Below are 17,954 nucleotides of genomic sequence, written 5' to 3' on the forward strand. Positions count from 1 at the left end.
CTGTTAAACAGGAACAGGGAAGTTGTGAGGAAAGGATTATGCTATGGGAAAGGATAGGAAAAAAATTGCAGTTTAATGTGAAGTAATCGTGAATTCCAAAAAAAAGTTGATTATTAGTATTACTGAGGCAGATTTGTGTGTCAATCAGTGATGCATTACCCCCATATTACTATATATTTATTGAATGAAGATTGGTACCAAAGGCTTAGAGCAATGGTTCCTTAATTTTATTAAGAACAACACTTTTCAAGGGACATTTCCCCTCTTCCTCAGCTCATGGCCTGAGGAAAAGGGGAAATGCCCCTTGAAACGCTGGAACCTCCATGTTTAAGGACTTCTTGGTACCCCATGGGGATGGCGGGATACAGGCATCCTTCGGACTATAGGGTCAAAGAATCTGACATTACTACATGTTCACTGTGTCACTATGCTGTTTCACTTGCAATGTAATATAAGGCGAGCGCATATATCACTTTCCTTTTTTATTTATACCATCTGCTACCCAAGTGACGCCACTTAGAGCGCCTACCTGTTACAACTTTTTCATATATATATATATATATATATATATATATATATAAATATATATATATATATTGAAGCATATGTAGTTCTTCAATGCTTCTGAAGTCATCATATAGAATTATAGATACTGCGATCATGGAATCTTGGATACACACAAGCTGTCTTCAATGTTCATAGAAATCAAAGGTCTTAATTGATTATAGTAGATTTTTGAAACAAATCCAGACATGTTGTCTTGTGGTGGCTGTAATGATTTCATCAAGGTCATGATATCAAAGATGTACAGAGGAACAGCACAATTTGATCATATTTTACTGTTATTTTGGGGAGGTATATTTGAAATATACATTCTAGTCAAATCTTTAATAATGTAATAACTAATGGTCTCTTTCATAATACACAAGCAAGCTCTTACCTTCAAGGTAGTTACGGGCAACAAATTTCAAAAGTTCATCCAATAGAATGACAGGGAAAGACATCTTCAGTACAACAAGCCACTTAGTAACGTCCAGGGGTGTCAACTTGAAGATCATCTGATGGATAAAAACAAGAGGATGTTAGGGCAGAAATGTATAAGGAACACATTTTGACATAATGTAGAACTTGTCTTTACTCATCAGGTCTGCTCTCAACTGGTTTAGACTCTATTGCTAATACAATTTTAATTCTGAGGAATAAACTATATTGCTTAACTGCAAAATGTAGAATATGGGTATGAATGTGTTTTATAATAATAATTTTATTTATATAGCGCCTACAGATTCCGCAGCGCTTACAATTATGGGGTACAAATTAAAATATCAAGTCATTGTTAATCATGCAATTGCCGTATTTTAGTGCATTTTACTTACTGGCAGAGGATCAACGTAAAGGATCAGGAAGTGGAGGGACATGGAGAGGCAGATGGAGCCCAGGAGCCAAATGTTGACCCATGGGGGCATTCTGATCAGAGACTGGTTCTCTGAAAGACTATGTGGAAAAAATAAATAAATAAAAAGGAATAGTGAAACACAAGTTGATTAAACAAGAAGCAGATAAAAGAAGACATAATAAGGTATGTGCTGTATGCTGTTACCTGTTAAGAGCATTGCACATCTCAATAGTCACCAACACGGACAGAGCCATGGTCATGGGAACTGGAGATTCAAAGATTTCACATTCATGACCCTCAAAGTCAGGATTGTCCTCTGTACATTGCATGAAATGGCTCTGTAAAAGGAAGAGAAATATGAAAGAATTGACAAGAAAACACTTAAAAGACTAGACAGAACAAAGCACAATTAATTAGAAGTAAATATTATAGTTTTAGGTAGTCAACAGTTGCTTAGAGAGCTTTATACCTTATGAGATACATAGTATGAAAGAGCAGGAGAGAGGTGAAGCAAAATTAAGTTGCTCAATCTTACCAGCTGGTAGAAAGACACTTGAGGTCCATCATCAGCGCACATGAACCACCAAGCAGCAGCACCTACAGTGGCAGCACCCACATAGCCTGCAAGGAATGAACGTGACTTATAGTTAATAGTGAAATGGTTTTACATTACATCGTTTGTAAAAAGGAAATTTTTATTGGAAATGAGTGCAAAATATTTTTAACATCACCTCCAATGGCCATGTAACGGAAGAAGAGCCAGCCACTGATGAGGGGTTCCTTGGGGCTACGGGGTGGTCTGTCCATGATGTCCAGGTCGGGGGGGTTGAAGCCCAGGGCTGTAGCAGGAAGACCATCAGTGACCAGGTTTACCCAGAGCAGTTGCACAGGGATCAAAGCCTCAGGGAGACCCAAAGCAGCAGTAAGGAAGATACTATGTTAAATAAAGAAAAGTATTGTATGATTATGCAATCTAAGAGTATATAAAAATATCACTTGGCACTTTATAAACACTGCTAGAACAAAACTGCTGTTGTTCAATAAATATATTTATTAAACTCACCAGACGACCTCTCCTACATTGGAGGAAATGAGGTAGCGGATAAATTGCTTCATGTTGTTGTAAATGGCACGACCCTCTTCTACTGCAGCCACAATTGTGGAGAAGTTGTCATCAGCCAACACCATTTCAGAGGCTGTCTTAGCCACAGCAGTACCAGAACCCATAGCAATACCAATCTCAGCTTTCTTAAGAGCTGGGGCATCATTTACACCATCACCAGTCTGTTGAAAATGGCAAAAATATATGTGAGCCACAATTAAAATAAAGATATAGAATAACTGAAGTTTATATAATAACTATAATAATCATTCTTATTTAAGAATTGAACCCACCATAGCTGTGATTTCATCGAAGGACTGCAGGAACTCAACAATCTTGGATTTGTGACTTGGCTCGACTCTGGCAAAGCAAGAAGCACGTTTGCAGGCTTCTCTTTGTTCTGCTGGGGGCAGATCATCAAATTCACGACCAGTGTAGGCACGTCCTGATACATCATCATTTTCACCAAAGATGCCAATACGACGACAGATGGCAATGGCTGTGCCCTTGTTATCACCAGTGATCATGATGACACGGATACCAGCTTCACGACAAAGTTGAATTGAGCCCATGACTTCCTTACGAGGGGGATCCAGCATACCCACGCAGCCGACAAATGTCAAATCACTCTGTAGAAGAATGAACGTGTCATTTAACCAGGGCACATGAAAAATTATTTTGCCTTGCATTTAGTAAAGGATGTTTTCCACCACTATGTGATGGTAACACGTTAAGGTTTGATCTTTATTGATTATTAAAGGAAAAAGACAAATAATTGATGAGAATAAATGTGTATCAGTACCCACTGATAATATGTTGTTGCTTCTTTTAGCAAGACGGTGTTGTTTCTAACTTACCTCATAATCAGCAAACTTGGTGGTATCCTCAAGGAGCATGTCTTCTCTCTTTGGTGGGGTGTCTCTTGTAGCAAGAGCCAAACAACGCAAGGTGTCTCTACCTGTGCCCCATTCCTTGATTACAGTCAGGATTTTATCCTTGATAGCAGAAGTGAGAGGTACACGTGTTGTGCCCACACGTACGTAGTTGCAACGGTCAATGACACCTTCTGGGGCACCCTGTTTTTTTTAGAAAAAAATTTGAAGATGAATTCTCTAATGCAGATAAAGGTTTTTAGCATTTAGTCGTTATAGCAATGGGCTATGTATACTAAAGCAATGACAGCCCTGCAATCCTGAATCTGTGAATAGCATTACCATAGATATGAGTGTTTAACTATCATTAAAATGATCCAGTTGCAAAAGCAATGGATTTTTTTCATGTTGGTATAAATAAAAGTATACATCTCTTTTTATTTAATTTTTTTTATTTAGGAATTTTTTTATTCATTTAATAATTAGCTGGTCACCTCAATTACTTCTTTACCACTGGAATCGGCTGTGACAGTATTTCATTGATACAGTCCTTTCAATACCGATGTAGTTTAAGACTCATTGTATCTCTGATCTTACCTTCACAAACATCTTGTTACCAACTGCAGCACGGGAGGCTTTGGCGGGTGTGCAGTAGACGGACATGGACTTCCTGTCACGGGAGAACTCTAGGGTGAATTCTTTCTTCATCAGTTGTTTGATAACCTGTGAGAAGGATTATGGTTTAGATGTTTGTTAATAACAGAAAGTCTTCCTGATTTCCTAGCCAGTTGTTTCAGTTAGAATAAGACCTTTGTTTTAGTACATGTTTCTAAAGACTTTTTATGTTCATAAAACACTAAAATACTTATTTTAGAGCAGCATCTCGAGATTCAGAGAATAGTTGTACATAACACCACAATGGCATGTGTTGGGATAGTTTGTTTCATGGGATCATCTGGGAACACATTACTAGAAGGGAGTTAGGTTTCTTGTACATGACAAGTACAAGGCAGGTGTGTGGTATAGCAGAGTTATATCTTGATACACTGCTGCCAGCTTGCTGAGTGTTACATAATTAGATTTCTATAATGGTAGAAGGCAGGCAGCTGGGATTGTATGTCACAAGATGGGCAGTAGTTCTGGGAAATTAGAAGGTTATTTCATCTTGTGTTGGAGAAACATGATAAAGCATAGATTCAAGTTCACTAATCTTAAAAATTATTTAAAGGTCTAATACAGTTGGTCTCTTGCAAATACTGTTATAAAACAGTGTGGGTCTTCTAGAACTTACAGAGTTGCAGGCGTTGGCACGCTCGACTTTGGACATGCTCTTTACTTCTGTGTTAAATACGTTCATCTTTTCAACAAGAGTTGTCAAGGCAGTCTCAGTGGCTTCTCCGACCTTCTCAAACACTCCTTTGGTCTGAGGGGCAAAATAAAGTTATGATGTTTAAATAATCTGTTTTGGTATCTTTTTTTTTTTTTTTTACCATACCTTGTTTTAAAAGTAAAAATACTAGTTTATAAATTTGCATAGAGTTTGCATTTTCTTTGGGTACTAGAATTCGCACACATGCCAAAAACAGGTTAATTTGCCATTGCATAATTGTGAGCCCTGCTGAAAACAGGGAAAATGCAAGAAGTAAACCCCATTTACATATCTCTTTTTTTCCCCCCCACATCCTGATGCCAGTATATATAAGGATACTGACAAAAAGTTATTCAAGTGTATACTACGGCAAGCCCTTTGGCCTAAAGGGATGAACATAGTCTATTTTGTCTATTTCCTAAGACCCAAAAGTGTGGTAAAAAATGTGACATGAATGGGGCCTAAGCGCAAAATAAACAATAGCCATTAAAGTAACAATAATAATATATCAGGTAAATGTAAAATAAAAGTGAACACACTGGCTAGAGTGGATGTATTACACTAAGTGAATTAGTACTTTTAGTCCTAGCAAAATTGTATATTTAGGCTGCTTTTACAATGTGCATTTTGTTGTGTTTTTAACATGCATTTCCTGTTTTGATTGGTGAACTCCCATGTTGCTCATTAGGTTCACTTATCAAAAAAAAAATGCATGTTAAAATGCAACAAAAACAAAGTGTGAAAAGACACAGTGTAAACAACACCTAAAGGTTTTTAGTTCATGCAGTAAGTGTTAGAAAAACAATCCAAACCACATCTGATGAAACTAGATGTATTCTCCCTATGTTTACCTCATTGAAGTCAAGAGAAGAGTCATTGCAAAGTGCACAGATTGTGGCCAATTCCACTAGCCCATCATACTGACCAGTCTTCACAACCTTATCATTCTTCATACTGAGATGACACCACAGAAAGAGACAAGGCCAACCAAGTGTGTATGGAGATGAGACAGAAGTAATGGTAGTTTATGGACAAAGTGAAGAAGAAATATGAGGACATGTGAAAATTAGGATAGCAACATTGGCTGAAAGATGGCAAATTATAAAGGCAAGACAGAGGCAGTAGACGACATTTTATGGGAAAAGGTTATTTTTGTGTAGGAGAGAAGATAGATGCTGATCATCAGGTAAGTAAATGAATAGTATTGAGTATCGACCAGAAAAATTGGATTGTGAATTTTAGTTTGTAGGTTCTATTTGTTGCCAAATAGTAGGGCTGGTGTAGTACAGTTAATCTAAGTGCTCTAGCATATGTATCAGGGTATAGGACATTTAATATTGGTAACAAAGAATTTAAAGGGGTTGTCCAGGATTAGAAACAGAGAACTAATTTTTTCAAAAACAACACCATGCCTGTCCTTCAGGTTGTGATGTTGTGTGTCATCTTGTAGCTCAGTTCCATTAAAAGGGAATGGAGCCAAATTGTAATACCACACACAACCTGAGGACAAGGGCTGTGCTGTTTTTTTTATGCCTGGATAACCTCTTTTAACAATACTTAAACTTACACTTCTCCTTCGGGGGCATAGGTGGAGCCAGAGATGGTGAACTCATTCAGGGAGCAGACATCACCCTCAACTTTATCAAGGACAAACATCTGTAAGAAAAAAATAAAATCTATTAGTTTATTTTAAATATATATGTAGTGAGAGCCTAATTTATTAAAAGTTCTGCACTCTCCTAGCATAACCATTGAACAATCCTTTGGTGAATGTTTTCATTTTAGTCCACATTGGTGGTTAAAGTTGTTTAAAGTGGCTATACACCAGGCAAAAGTTAAACAATCTTTCTGGGAACTCTCTTTCTTGTAATGGTCATTCGCAAAATAGTGACCACCTTATGAAAATTTAAAACAAGGCTGACTTTGGTCGACTAAAAATGATCGCTCGTTATTAATTTTTACCTAATGAGTGATTCAGCTTTAGTTAAAAGCCTACAGTATAAACGTACCCTGCAGACAGACATCTGGTTAGTGGTCAGAGTGCCAGTCTTGTCAGAGCAGATGACTGATGTGCAACCAAGAGTTTCCACAGAGGGCAAGCTTCTGACAATTGCATTCTTCTTAGCCATACGTCTTGTACCCAAGGCCAGACAAGTGGTGATTACAGCGGGGAGACCTGTGTGTATAAAGAGCCGTTAGATGATGTATGAAGAATTTACTGAACCAGCATTACTATGTTCCTGTATTAGTATACTAAACAGACCTTCAGGAATAGCAGCTACAGCCAGAGCCACGGCAATTTTAAAGTAATAAATAGCTCCTTTGATCCAAGAGCCACCATGGATGGGGTCATTGAAGTGTCCAATGTTGATCATCCATACAGCAACACAGATGAGGGAAATGACTTTGGACAGCTGCTCGCCAAACTCATCAAGTTTCTGCTGAAGTGGGGTCTTCTCTTGTTCTGTGGCGGCCATCTCATCACGAATTTTACCAATTTCAGTGCTGGCTCCAGTGGCAATGACAATGCCAATGGCTTTACCAGATCCTACATTGGTACCCTAAAAAGGAAAAAAAAAGAAAAAGAAATTAAAATGTGTCTATGAGGAAAAAAAATCAAACGTATAGAAAACCAAAAAACATAAAATAAACAATGAAAATACATACAGAGAACAGCATGTTTTTCTTGTCCTGGTTGACAGCCCTGGCGTCAGGAACAGGATCTGTGTGTTTGATGACAGAGACGGATTCTCCTGTAGGAGACACATGTTTTAGGTGAGGAAACTATTAAATAAAGTTAAACATGTTCTTTTTTCACGAACTATTCTACATACCTGTCAAGATGGACTGGTCAATACGCAGGGTGGTGGATTTAATGCTGATGAGTCTGATGTCAGCTGGGACTTTGTCACCAACTAGAAGTAAAAAGAAGGCGTCAATATAAGTGGAATGAATCTGTTGTTTGCCAAATTGATATCACTTCCGATCCTTCCATATACATTAACATTTAGCTCGACTGAACTTTTATGTTTTCTTATTGAGAAAGAGTCGGCAGCTGAAATACAACTTGTGTGACCCTTCTGTCTCAACCCCATTTGCCAGGAGGCTTTATACACATTAGTCAGTCAGTCAAACCTGCACAATCTTACACAAAGCTTTATTAAAAACTCAGACGGAAATACCATTTGTGCACAGGGCCCAATAGGTAAGGGGAGACATTTAAATTTGGAAAGTAGCTTCTTACTATCTATTAAAATTGCAAGTAAAAAAAGCCTGAGCTAATATATTTCATAGTTCATAGTTGCTGGTAATTTTTTGGTAAAGAAACCTAATGGAATGTTTGATTATGAGCCATTGGAAAGCAAGTGGCCTATATGCTATACTGTTCTGTACTGGCCCCTGTTCTTGCACAGGGGCCTTTTTCTGTCTGTTTCAGCTTCTGAAAATGTTTCAGCTTCTAATGTTATACTCTTTGTTAAAAAAAAAACAATAAAATACCCATGAGCAGAACAAACTATACTACAAAAAAAAATAGATACATATTAAAATGCTTACTAATAAGTATCATGCAAAAGGTAAAATTCAGTAATTAAAATTTCTTCTGGTATTTCTATGTTGTACTTTTGACCTCTTGCTGGACACAAATAGATCGACTCCCCATAAATGAAAGGGATTTTTTCTAACTATACAATAGCAATGTAAATGATTTTAATTAATTTGGGAATGTTTCCTTAGATATCTCCAAACTGTCTCAACTCCAATAGATTACAGTAGTTCGGACAAAAATGGAACAGAGCACAAAATGGGTTCTGGGTCTGAAGATAACAGATATAATAGGTAGACTGCTGCATAAGAGGTGTAGAAGGCAACAACTTACCTGCTACTTCCACAATATCACCAGGCACAATCTCTCTTGCCTTTATTCTTTGTACCGATTTTCTGTCACTACGGTAAACTTTTCCCATCTCAGGCTCATACTCCTTAAGAGCTTCAATGGCATCTTCAGCATTTCTTTCCTAGGTGACAAATAGAGCTCTCTTAGGGATACATTTCTAAGCAGTGGACTTACAGTATAGAAAGGGGGGTTACACACAGCTTTTCGTGTCAGTTTTTATTATTTGTTGTTTGTGAGCCAAGTCAGATGTGTCTCCAGAATAAAGGAAATGTATCAGTCCAAACTGAATCACAAACTGCTACGTAAAGGTGTGTGTAAAGGCCCCCTTACAGCCCAAGCATTATTATAATTTTTCACTAATTTCAATCTCAGATTTAAAGATGTGTATGTATTATTAGAAACATTGGCCTATTGGCCAATGTCCCATCACTTACACTAGATGTATGGTTATGGGCTGAGTATGATACTCAACTCCTTTAGCCTAAAGAGACCTCTTAATATTTACTTTACCATGCAAGTATTCCATTGTAAGAGACACTTACGCAAATAACCCCCCCCCCATTATTGTGATTGAATTATACACAGATTAGGTATGTAATAGAAAGAATAGAAAAGTTCTTACCTGCCAGACTCCTACAACTGCATTAGCGATGAGAATCAGCAGAATGACAAAGGGTTCCACAAAAGCTGTGATTGTCTCTTCACCTTCTTCAAACCAGGCCAGCACCTGCAAAACCACAAATTCTTGTCATCCTTTAGAACAGATTATATTTTCAAACTTCATTCCTTAGGGCTTTTGCATAATCTTTGATCAAGGAATCAATTGAATTTGCACTTAGATTCTTTTGACCGGTATACAGCTATGGTATAGAGGTTCTTCATTCATTTTTTACTTTACCTATACAATTATTGCTAATATAGACACACATAAACCCCAAAACACCATACTCCATATGGACTTTACACGGCCTTTTTGGTGACGTTGCTACCAGAAGTTTATGATCGTTTGAACTGTAAACTGTTATTTCTATTTTACCAAATATCGTGTCTGCTTAGGTCAGTCCTTGTCATTATGAACAGCATCTTAAATTACATTAGAGTACATTTACAGCTATTTTATGGGGCCCTTCCATACTTCATGCAGCTGTTGTGCTTGCAAAACACACAGCCACCCGGGCCCGTCACTCAGCGCTGCAAGGAACACCCTCTGTCTCCCCTGACCTCCCCTCTACCGTTGGGCCTCCTCCTGCAGTCTCACAGCAGCTGTCTGACACTTGAGCTGGCCACTGGCTGGATCGAGTTATCTTCAAGACAAATTTAACCTGCAGAATGTGCCGCTCGTTGGGAAAAGAAAAGGTCAGGGTTAGAGCCCAGTTAACCCTTTCACATGGCGTATATCATGTGTGTGTCCTTAAACCAGCTAGTTACTTGCTAGTGTGGCTATTGGCTGTACACTTAATATTATTCTGCAGAAATAAAGGAGAATCCAGAATAAATCAGAACATTTTAGAACATTTATTAGAAAATAGTGCAAGCCCTTCTGCACAGTATATATACATATATATATATATATATATATAGTAAATTTGAGTAGCCGTATTAGTCAAGTGGTGCGGATGAAAATCAAAAAATGTTGCAGTATCTTGTAATACCTTTTTTATTGGACTAACAGAATTTTGTAGAGACAAGCTTTCGGGATTTCCCGAAAGCTTCTCTCTACAAAATTCTGTTAGTCCAATAAAAAAGGTATTACAAGATACTGCAACATTTTTTGATTTTCATCTATATATATATATATAAGAAGAAAAGCTGAAGCAGCACTCTCAAGCGAAGGCAAATCTGTGGGTGCAGGCAGACTCAGGGACCCCGGTCTTGGGTCCAAAATTTGCAGAAACAAAAAAGGGCAGCTGAAGCACACCAGAGTATCCAAAAGTGAAAAATGTGTTTTATTCCAGCTAAAACATAAGACAACGAAAACATAAGACTTGAGAAAGGTGGTGTGAGACCATAGAAACGTTGTCTTATGTTTCAGCTGGAATAAAACACATTTTTCCACTTTTGGATACTCTGGTGTGCTGCAGCTACCCTTTTTTGTTTATATATATATATATATATGAAACAAGAGAGGAAGGAGAGGCACCATGAAGCAGGATTCAAGATCCGTTTGGGTGCTCAGCTTCGGAGCAGACCTACCCCCAGTAGATGTATGGAATTCTCAGCTCACCCTCAGAGGCCCCGGGCGCACGGACTGTGCGAGGCAGCACCACTTAGCAAAAATGAAGAACTGGATGTCCAGCGCCAAGGTTCATGCAAAACAGGTTCTTTATTGCTTAAATCGCCATAGCAGGGGTCAAAATGTGATGCGTTTCAGGTGCGTTAGCACCCTTAATCGTACAATGTACATGTACGATTAAGGGTGCTAACGCACCTGAAACGCGTCACATTTTGACCCCTGCTATGGCGGTTTAAGCAATAAAGAACCTGTTTTGCACGAACCTTGGCGCTGGACATCCAGTTCTTCATTTAGACCTACCCCCAGTGTAATATCCAAAAAAAAGGGTATAGTGCCGCTCCTACCCTTTTTTTTGGATATATATATATATATATATATATATATATATATACATTCATTTATATGTTTATGTTCCACAAGTTTCCAATTTTTTTATACTCTATTTAAAAAAACCGCTGAGACACAATCAGTTACTTCTTTTCCCGTCTTCACTTTTTCCAACTATTCTTGTATACGATAAGTAGCCACCTGTATTATAAATGGTAGATGGCGGGTGGGGGTCCTATTAGGTTACTTTCATGCTTCTTGCCAGTGTTTACATTAAACATATCTCTAGGCTCCCAATTAACTGACAGAAGACAAAATATTGTCGTTTTGGCCTTTGTTTATCGTCGGAGTAGCTTTTTTCCTGTATGAAATAGCTCTATTCTATGTAGATACATCCTTAAATTCTGTATGTTGGAGGCGCTTTTTTCTGTAAGGAACAGCTCTATTTCATGCAGAGACATTCAGTAATAATAATGTATACCATGTGGTGCATGTTTGTTTGTTTTTAATAAAGACCTAAAGGCTAATGGATAAACCTGTACAACATCCGTCACAAGAATCATTTTATAGATGCCTAAAACTAATTGCTTTTCTTTAAAAAAAAAAAATTGTTGAAAGAAATATGAATAATCATATTGTTCTAGTCCTGGCATTTTCGGTGTTGTACATCTGCCTTTTATGTATGAGTATGGTCTTATGTGATAAGAGAGTGCTTCTTGTAGCCAGTGTTAGCTAAATATGTCCATACCCTGACAGTGAGAGGCTCGTCGTGGAGCATCTTCACATAGATTAATGTATCTTAAATTGGCAAAAGAGGGTCGTGATCTAAGAACTGCCTGGTTATTGTCTGGGAACAGCTGATAAGCCAATTAAATAGTGCATTACTTCATCGGTCACCTGAATCCTTCAAGGCCTAAAACAGATTGATTCCAAGTTTCCCAGAGTAACTTGTTATAAAACATTAAAACTATCTTTATTTCTTTATTTTTTATTGTGGCAACCACATTTTAGTAATTTTGCTAAAAAGAAGGATTCTACATTTTCTGTATTTGGGCTCAAAAAGAATAATAAAGCATAAAATAATAAAACATAATAAAGCATAAAATAATAAAACAATAACGTGTCTAACTGTATTTTGTTTGTATTATATATCTAGCCTAGAAATCATGATCATGTGTGATTCTGCTACTTAAAGGGGTACTCCACTGGAAAACATTTTTTTTTAAATCAACTGGTGCCAGAAAGTTAAACACATTTGTCAATTACTTTTATTAAAAAATCTTAATCCTTCCAGTACTTATCAGCTGCTGTTATGATCCACAGGAAGTTCTTTTCTTTTTGAATTTCTGCCTGACCACAGTGCTCTCTGCTGACACGTCTGTCCATTTTAGGAACTGTCCAGAGTAGGAGCAAATCCCCATAGAAAACCTATCCTGCTCTAGACAGTTCCTAAAATGGACAGAGGTGTCAGCAGAGAGCACTGTGGTCAGGCAGAAAGTACATTCAGAAAGAAAAGAACTTCCTGTGGAGCATACAGCAGCTGATAAGTACTAGAAGGATTAAGATTTTTTTTTTTTTATAGAGGTAATGTACAAACCTGTTTAACTTTCTGGCAACAGTTGATTTAAAAAAAAAATAAATGTTTTCCAGCGGAGTACCCCTTTAAACTGTAATTTATGATAGTCATGGATAATAAGCACATGGTATGTAGTTGAGATCAGAAGCATGAAATCTACAAAAGTTTGAGAAGCTAAATACATTTTAAATACATTTTGTTGAGACAAAATAGATTTGAGATCGATCGATCGATAGTTAAAAAGAAAGAGACAAGTTAGGAAATAGAGCAAGGTCAAGAAATGACACAAGGACTGGGTCCAGAGTCTCAAGGTGGATGTAAAAAGCAAACCCACTGCAGCACTCCAGCAGAATTTGTGCAATGCTGAGCATTTATCCCATCAAACATGTACAATGGAAATGTTTAGTCCTCATCAGGACCTTTCTCAAGCCTTAAGATATTTCCTGGAGAGGACTGAAACATTCCCTGTACATGCTTAATGAAATAAATACACATTTTTTATTTTATTTTATAGAAATTCTATTGGAGTACTCCAGTGGTCTTGCTTTTTAGGTAGATAGATTGATAGGAGATAAATAGGTGTTTGTAAATGTATCTTAGTGTCATAGAACTCTCAATTAACCTTCTACTCGAACTTGGCCAAAACCTATAACATTTAATGTAAAAGTAATGTATTCGTTTTTGATTATTCTGCTTACATTGTCCTGTTTACTTTACTCGCTGTGTATATGTAGCTTAATAATAATAATAATGTTTAATTTCTATAATTTATTACTTATTGTTCATTCCCAAAAAAACAACAACTCGACTAGCGCCCTTAGTTTGTTTTCTTGTTGCATACCCCTTTAAGTACTTACAAAAGATATGACAGCAGCCAGCAACAGAATTCGGACAAGCAGATCTTCAAACTGTTCTGCGACCAGTTCCCAAATGGACTTTCCTGTAGTAAGGAAACAAACGTTTGTCAACCATATGTACTATAGAATTATTGGCAGTCTCTACCGTTCCTTGCCACAGAGGACACCAGCAGGTACAGGTGTTTCTTCCAACATGCATCACCCACCACCAATGATTCTTAAAAATATAATATATTCAGTAAAGCACGCAGCTTACCCTCCTCAGCTGGGAGCTCTGGTCCACGACAGCAACGGGAGAAAAAGGGAAAGATAAAAGAGAAAATCAGTGGTCACTCTTAATATAATCAGGGCACATTACTGCTTAAAGTCTAGCTTGCATGTGCAAATATCCATATCACCTGATACGGTCAGTACACTAATGTGCATTTTAAAATTAAGGGTCATACTTGAATAACTAGTAGGCCTTAGCATAATTTGTATAGTCTTCAAAATAAAATCCCAATTTTTTAAAGATACAATATCATATCTCTCTATGTTACACTGTCAAAATACAGTTTTTTGTACTGACAATAGTTTGACATTGTCAACCATGTAAAACATATACATAGTTTTTATTTTTTTTATATTTAATTTAAATGCCTGAAATATAATTGCTATTTGTTCAAGTAAGAGCTGGACGGCTGGGCAAGATCATGAGCAAATATACTGTAGAGGCTTTGAATATGAGCCTTTCTGCCTCAAAGTAGAAGTAATGGTCGAGAATGAAATAAAAGTGCAGTCAAATGACCGTGTTGGTGATGTCGGGGTGTGAGAGGGTATCCTGAGGGTTATGTGACAGCTTCATAAATCCTGCTGTCAGGCTGTGTCATGCAGATACTATGTATGATCCTCACACTAAGGGAACAGAATGCTCTCGGACATGAATCTCTGGATCTGTGTGATGTGGGCCAACATAGTGGTACACAAGCCTTTAAGTGCCTTTAACCTACTCGTTTCCAGAAAAAAACAAAATACAACTTTTATACTTTGTTAGAAACCTTATAACAATTGATAAAACATTGATCATACATCATTTAGCATTGATGAATTGAAAAAAAAAAAAAATAAAGCTATGGACTAAAAATGGGTGAATCTTGTCCTGTTGTCCAATGAGAAGGCTGCAGCTGCAACACAAATGTTAAGTCTCTAAGTTTATGTGAAAACCATTTTAGTGGCGCAGCTTTATATATAAATGTAGCCTCTTAGCACAGAATGTAAGTGAGACTCTATATTTAGCACTTCGACTATAGTATTTCTTGCAGGTACCAATATGTCTATATATAGAGATGCGTGACTTATAATGAAAGTATTTGGGGGCACACTGTCTGACATTGAGATTGGGAAGACCATAGGAAGGATCTTGTCTATCAGCAGTTTGCAGCCTGGGACTCACTTGAAGGACAAAACCGAGATGGCTGTATAAGGAAAGTGACATCATTGGCTGTATCTAATACCCCAATACAAAAATACTTCTCTCTGCCATGTGAGGAGCCTACTAGGTTACGATGTATAGGTTTAGGTATATTTTACTAACCGTATGTCCCCATACAAATCATTATGGAGACCCCAGTAGATGTTTGAATGTCATACTATACATGTCACCTGATAATGTGCAGCATGTGCAGTATGCAGAGCTATACATAACACATGACATGGAGAACATATGCACTCCTTCTTACGCCATTATGCCAATGAGACAACTTGCATCCATATACACGGGCAGCAGTTTGTATTCAAAGACTTATGAGCCACTTATTTCTATTCGCATGAAAAGTGAATACACACTAAGGCCCCTTTCACACTACATAATTACTCCGTTTTCGAAGTTCCGTCAGAAAATCGGCAGTTACAAAATCCTATACGGCCGTTAAAAAAAAAATCCCATTATAGTCTGTGGGATTTTTCTAATAGCCGTTTTTTAACCCGTTATTAATAACGGCCGTTATTTTGTGACGGAAGATAGTAACGGGAGAAATAGTTCGTGAACTATTTCTCCCGTTACTATCTTCCGTCACAAAATAACGGCCGTTGTTAATAACGGGTTAAAAAAACGGCTATTAGAAAAATCCCATAGACTATAATGGGATTTTCTAACGGCCGTATAGGATTTTTTTACTGCCGATTTTCTGACGGAACTTCGAAAACTGAGTAATTATGTAGTGTGAAAGGGGCCTAACAAATGTAAATCCGTGAGCTCGTGTATTCAGGCAAATCAATGTCATTGGCTACTTTGCTCCACCGGCTCATGTAGCTTTGAATGCGAGAATGTGACATTTACAGAGATCCCCTCATCGTCCCACTGGACTAGTAAAAGATAATCATAGCAACTCTGTAATAACTCAGGGAACCCTGTTTTGTATGTGCAAGGGAGATGCCACATTAGCTACGGATGTTGTGTGCCGCCGCGTACAAGTCACTATCGTATAGATTTTTTTCAAAAACATTACTATTACAGAACTTTGTGTATAAGAAGCTATGAACGACATATGTAGGGCAGGATATATAGTCATTCTAGTTCCTAATACTGTCTGGGAGTACTTAGCCCACTGCAGACAACAGACTATCATTCACAGCAGGGTGACAAGAGGCACAGAACAGATGTCCTCAACTTCACAGGCATTTCATTGCAAAGTACATCACTTACACTTTCAAAAACAAGATCTGCAGATATGGCTGAACTTTTCAGGGACAGTGTTTCCTCTCTGAGTGTACAAATGACAAGCCACGTCTACTACACTACCCAAAATACCCCCCCCCCCCCTCTTATTTAGGTATACTCTATATTCTACTTTTTTATCCCACAATTGATAATCTTTAATCTTTTTTTTTTTAAGTGATATAAAATACCTTTGGTTTCCATCTACCAGTGTCCTTAAAAATTCATTGGACAGGGATGGCTTCGAGGAGGGACCCGGCTCAAACGGCGCTGACCGACCACGACCGTGGTCGGTCAGCGCCGTTTGAGCCGGGTCCCTCCTCAAAGCCATCCCTGTCCACAGCAGACGACCTACTATTTCTATTCTATCATCATTGTTGTGTATGAAGCTATAAAAACCACCCAAGGGGAGCAGTCATTCGTTTTTTTTTTGCCTCACACTGGGGCTTAACAATATTAACCTATGGAGCGCTGGTTTTTCTACCTCTTAAAAATTCATGGCATTCAACATCTGACTTTATTTATATAAATATTACACAACACTTTAATGCATACATTACTTTCAGACTTTCTCTAACTTAAAAATGACAAAGCTATCAATCATTTTATCAAGTCATAGAGATGACCACAGTAGTACTTTCGTCTCGTAGGTGTCATTCGTTCGTTAATATTAAACAATTTGCTCATCTACGTAGTGAGTTATAGATGCACTTACTTGTTTTATCCTCCATTTTTGAGTGTATATTATGTATGTGTTTTCTTTTGTTTTTACTTGTATTTGCATTATTTTGGGCTGCTTGTGGCATATTTTACATAGTTAGGCTGGGCACATTCGTATAAGAAGTAACGATATGCTGTTCTAATGTTGCCAATAGTAAGTGTAGGGCAAGTTTATAAATTTTTGCAAAAAACAAAACAAAATAAAAAAAAACCTGCTGAAATATTTCCATCGATATAATATGTATTTAAATAGGGTTTCAACATACCATTGGGTCCAAACTTGTCAAAGTTCTTCTTGACTTGATCAGGTGACAGACCTGTATTTTCATTGACCCCAAAATAGGCGAGGCATTCCTCTGTGTTTTTCATGTGCGCGTTCTCCATCCTTCCCTTTCAGCCCTGCCGTAAAGGGCTCACCTTGTCCTTAAGAGAAATCGGTCTATATCCCCCCACCTCTTGTGGTTGACAGTCTTTGATGGGCAGATCTCCCCTTTTCTGCAGCTGAGTATTGCAGCGGATTCTCCCTTAAGAGCCGACCCGTGGCTCAACAGCTCATCTCCTGCTCTGTCCTTAGCAGGAGTCTGGATCACCCTTTACCCTGGACCCCACACAGAAGCTGTCAGAGAGAACCTTTGCTGGAGAGGTGCTTATAAGAAGGTTAGGGAGCCCCCACCCCTGCCCCGTGTTTTGATTGGTCGCGGAGAAGAGTGATGTCAGTTTATGCATTATCACCCTGTCCAACCCTTTACAGAAAGGAGACCCTCTTTGGTTTTTTGTTTTTGCTGACTTGATATGAGCTTTGTAGGCGTATCGCACAGACACACACACTGACCTGTCACTCAAAGTCCAAGACAAGCATGTAAGAGAACCCTGTGGGTGTCCCTCCCTTAGATCACATCCCGGCAAGCTGTT

The 17,954-nt window shown here is 38.0% G+C and overlaps 1 protein-coding gene across 1 annotated transcript in view; it reads right to left on the bottom strand.

Moving 5' to 3' along the window:
• The window catches only part of ATP2A1 (ATPase sarcoplasmic/endoplasmic reticulum Ca2+ transporting 1), a 77,029-nt gene that overhangs the window by 2,081 nt on the left and 56,994 nt on the right, over nucleotides 1–17,954 (bottom strand). Inside the window, exons 4-23 of the mRNA XM_056534087.1 lie at nucleotides 13,884–13,901; nucleotides 13,628–13,710; nucleotides 9,257–9,361; nucleotides 8,617–8,755; nucleotides 7,574–7,654; nucleotides 7,407–7,492; nucleotides 7,003–7,300; nucleotides 6,749–6,915; nucleotides 6,307–6,395; nucleotides 5,591–5,693; nucleotides 4,662–4,793; nucleotides 3,968–4,093; nucleotides 3,356–3,574; nucleotides 2,792–3,127; nucleotides 2,460–2,680; nucleotides 2,128–2,330; nucleotides 1,932–2,017; nucleotides 1,601–1,734; nucleotides 1,377–1,494; nucleotides 941–1,058 (exon numbers count right to left, since the gene is read on the bottom strand). Coding sequence (XP_056390062.1) covers nucleotides 941–1,058; nucleotides 1,377–1,494; nucleotides 1,601–1,734; nucleotides 1,932–2,017; nucleotides 2,128–2,330; nucleotides 2,460–2,680; nucleotides 2,792–3,127; nucleotides 3,356–3,574; nucleotides 3,968–4,093; nucleotides 4,662–4,793; nucleotides 5,591–5,693; nucleotides 6,307–6,395; nucleotides 6,749–6,915; nucleotides 7,003–7,300; nucleotides 7,407–7,492; nucleotides 7,574–7,654; nucleotides 8,617–8,755; nucleotides 9,257–9,361; nucleotides 13,628–13,710; nucleotides 13,884–13,901 — 2,862 coding nt within the window. The remainder of the gene's footprint in view (nucleotides 1–940; nucleotides 1,059–1,376; nucleotides 1,495–1,600; nucleotides 1,735–1,931; nucleotides 2,018–2,127; nucleotides 2,331–2,459; nucleotides 2,681–2,791; nucleotides 3,128–3,355; nucleotides 3,575–3,967; nucleotides 4,094–4,661; nucleotides 4,794–5,590; nucleotides 5,694–6,306; nucleotides 6,396–6,748; nucleotides 6,916–7,002; nucleotides 7,301–7,406; nucleotides 7,493–7,573; nucleotides 7,655–8,616; nucleotides 8,756–9,256; nucleotides 9,362–13,627; nucleotides 13,711–13,883; nucleotides 13,902–17,954) is intronic.

This window comes from Hyla sarda, chromosome 8 (genome assembly GCF_029499605.1).
Source record: "Hyla sarda isolate aHylSar1 chromosome 8, aHylSar1.hap1, whole genome shotgun sequence".
NCBI classification, from domain to species: domain Eukaryota; kingdom Metazoa; phylum Chordata; class Amphibia; order Anura; family Hylidae; genus Hyla; species Hyla sarda.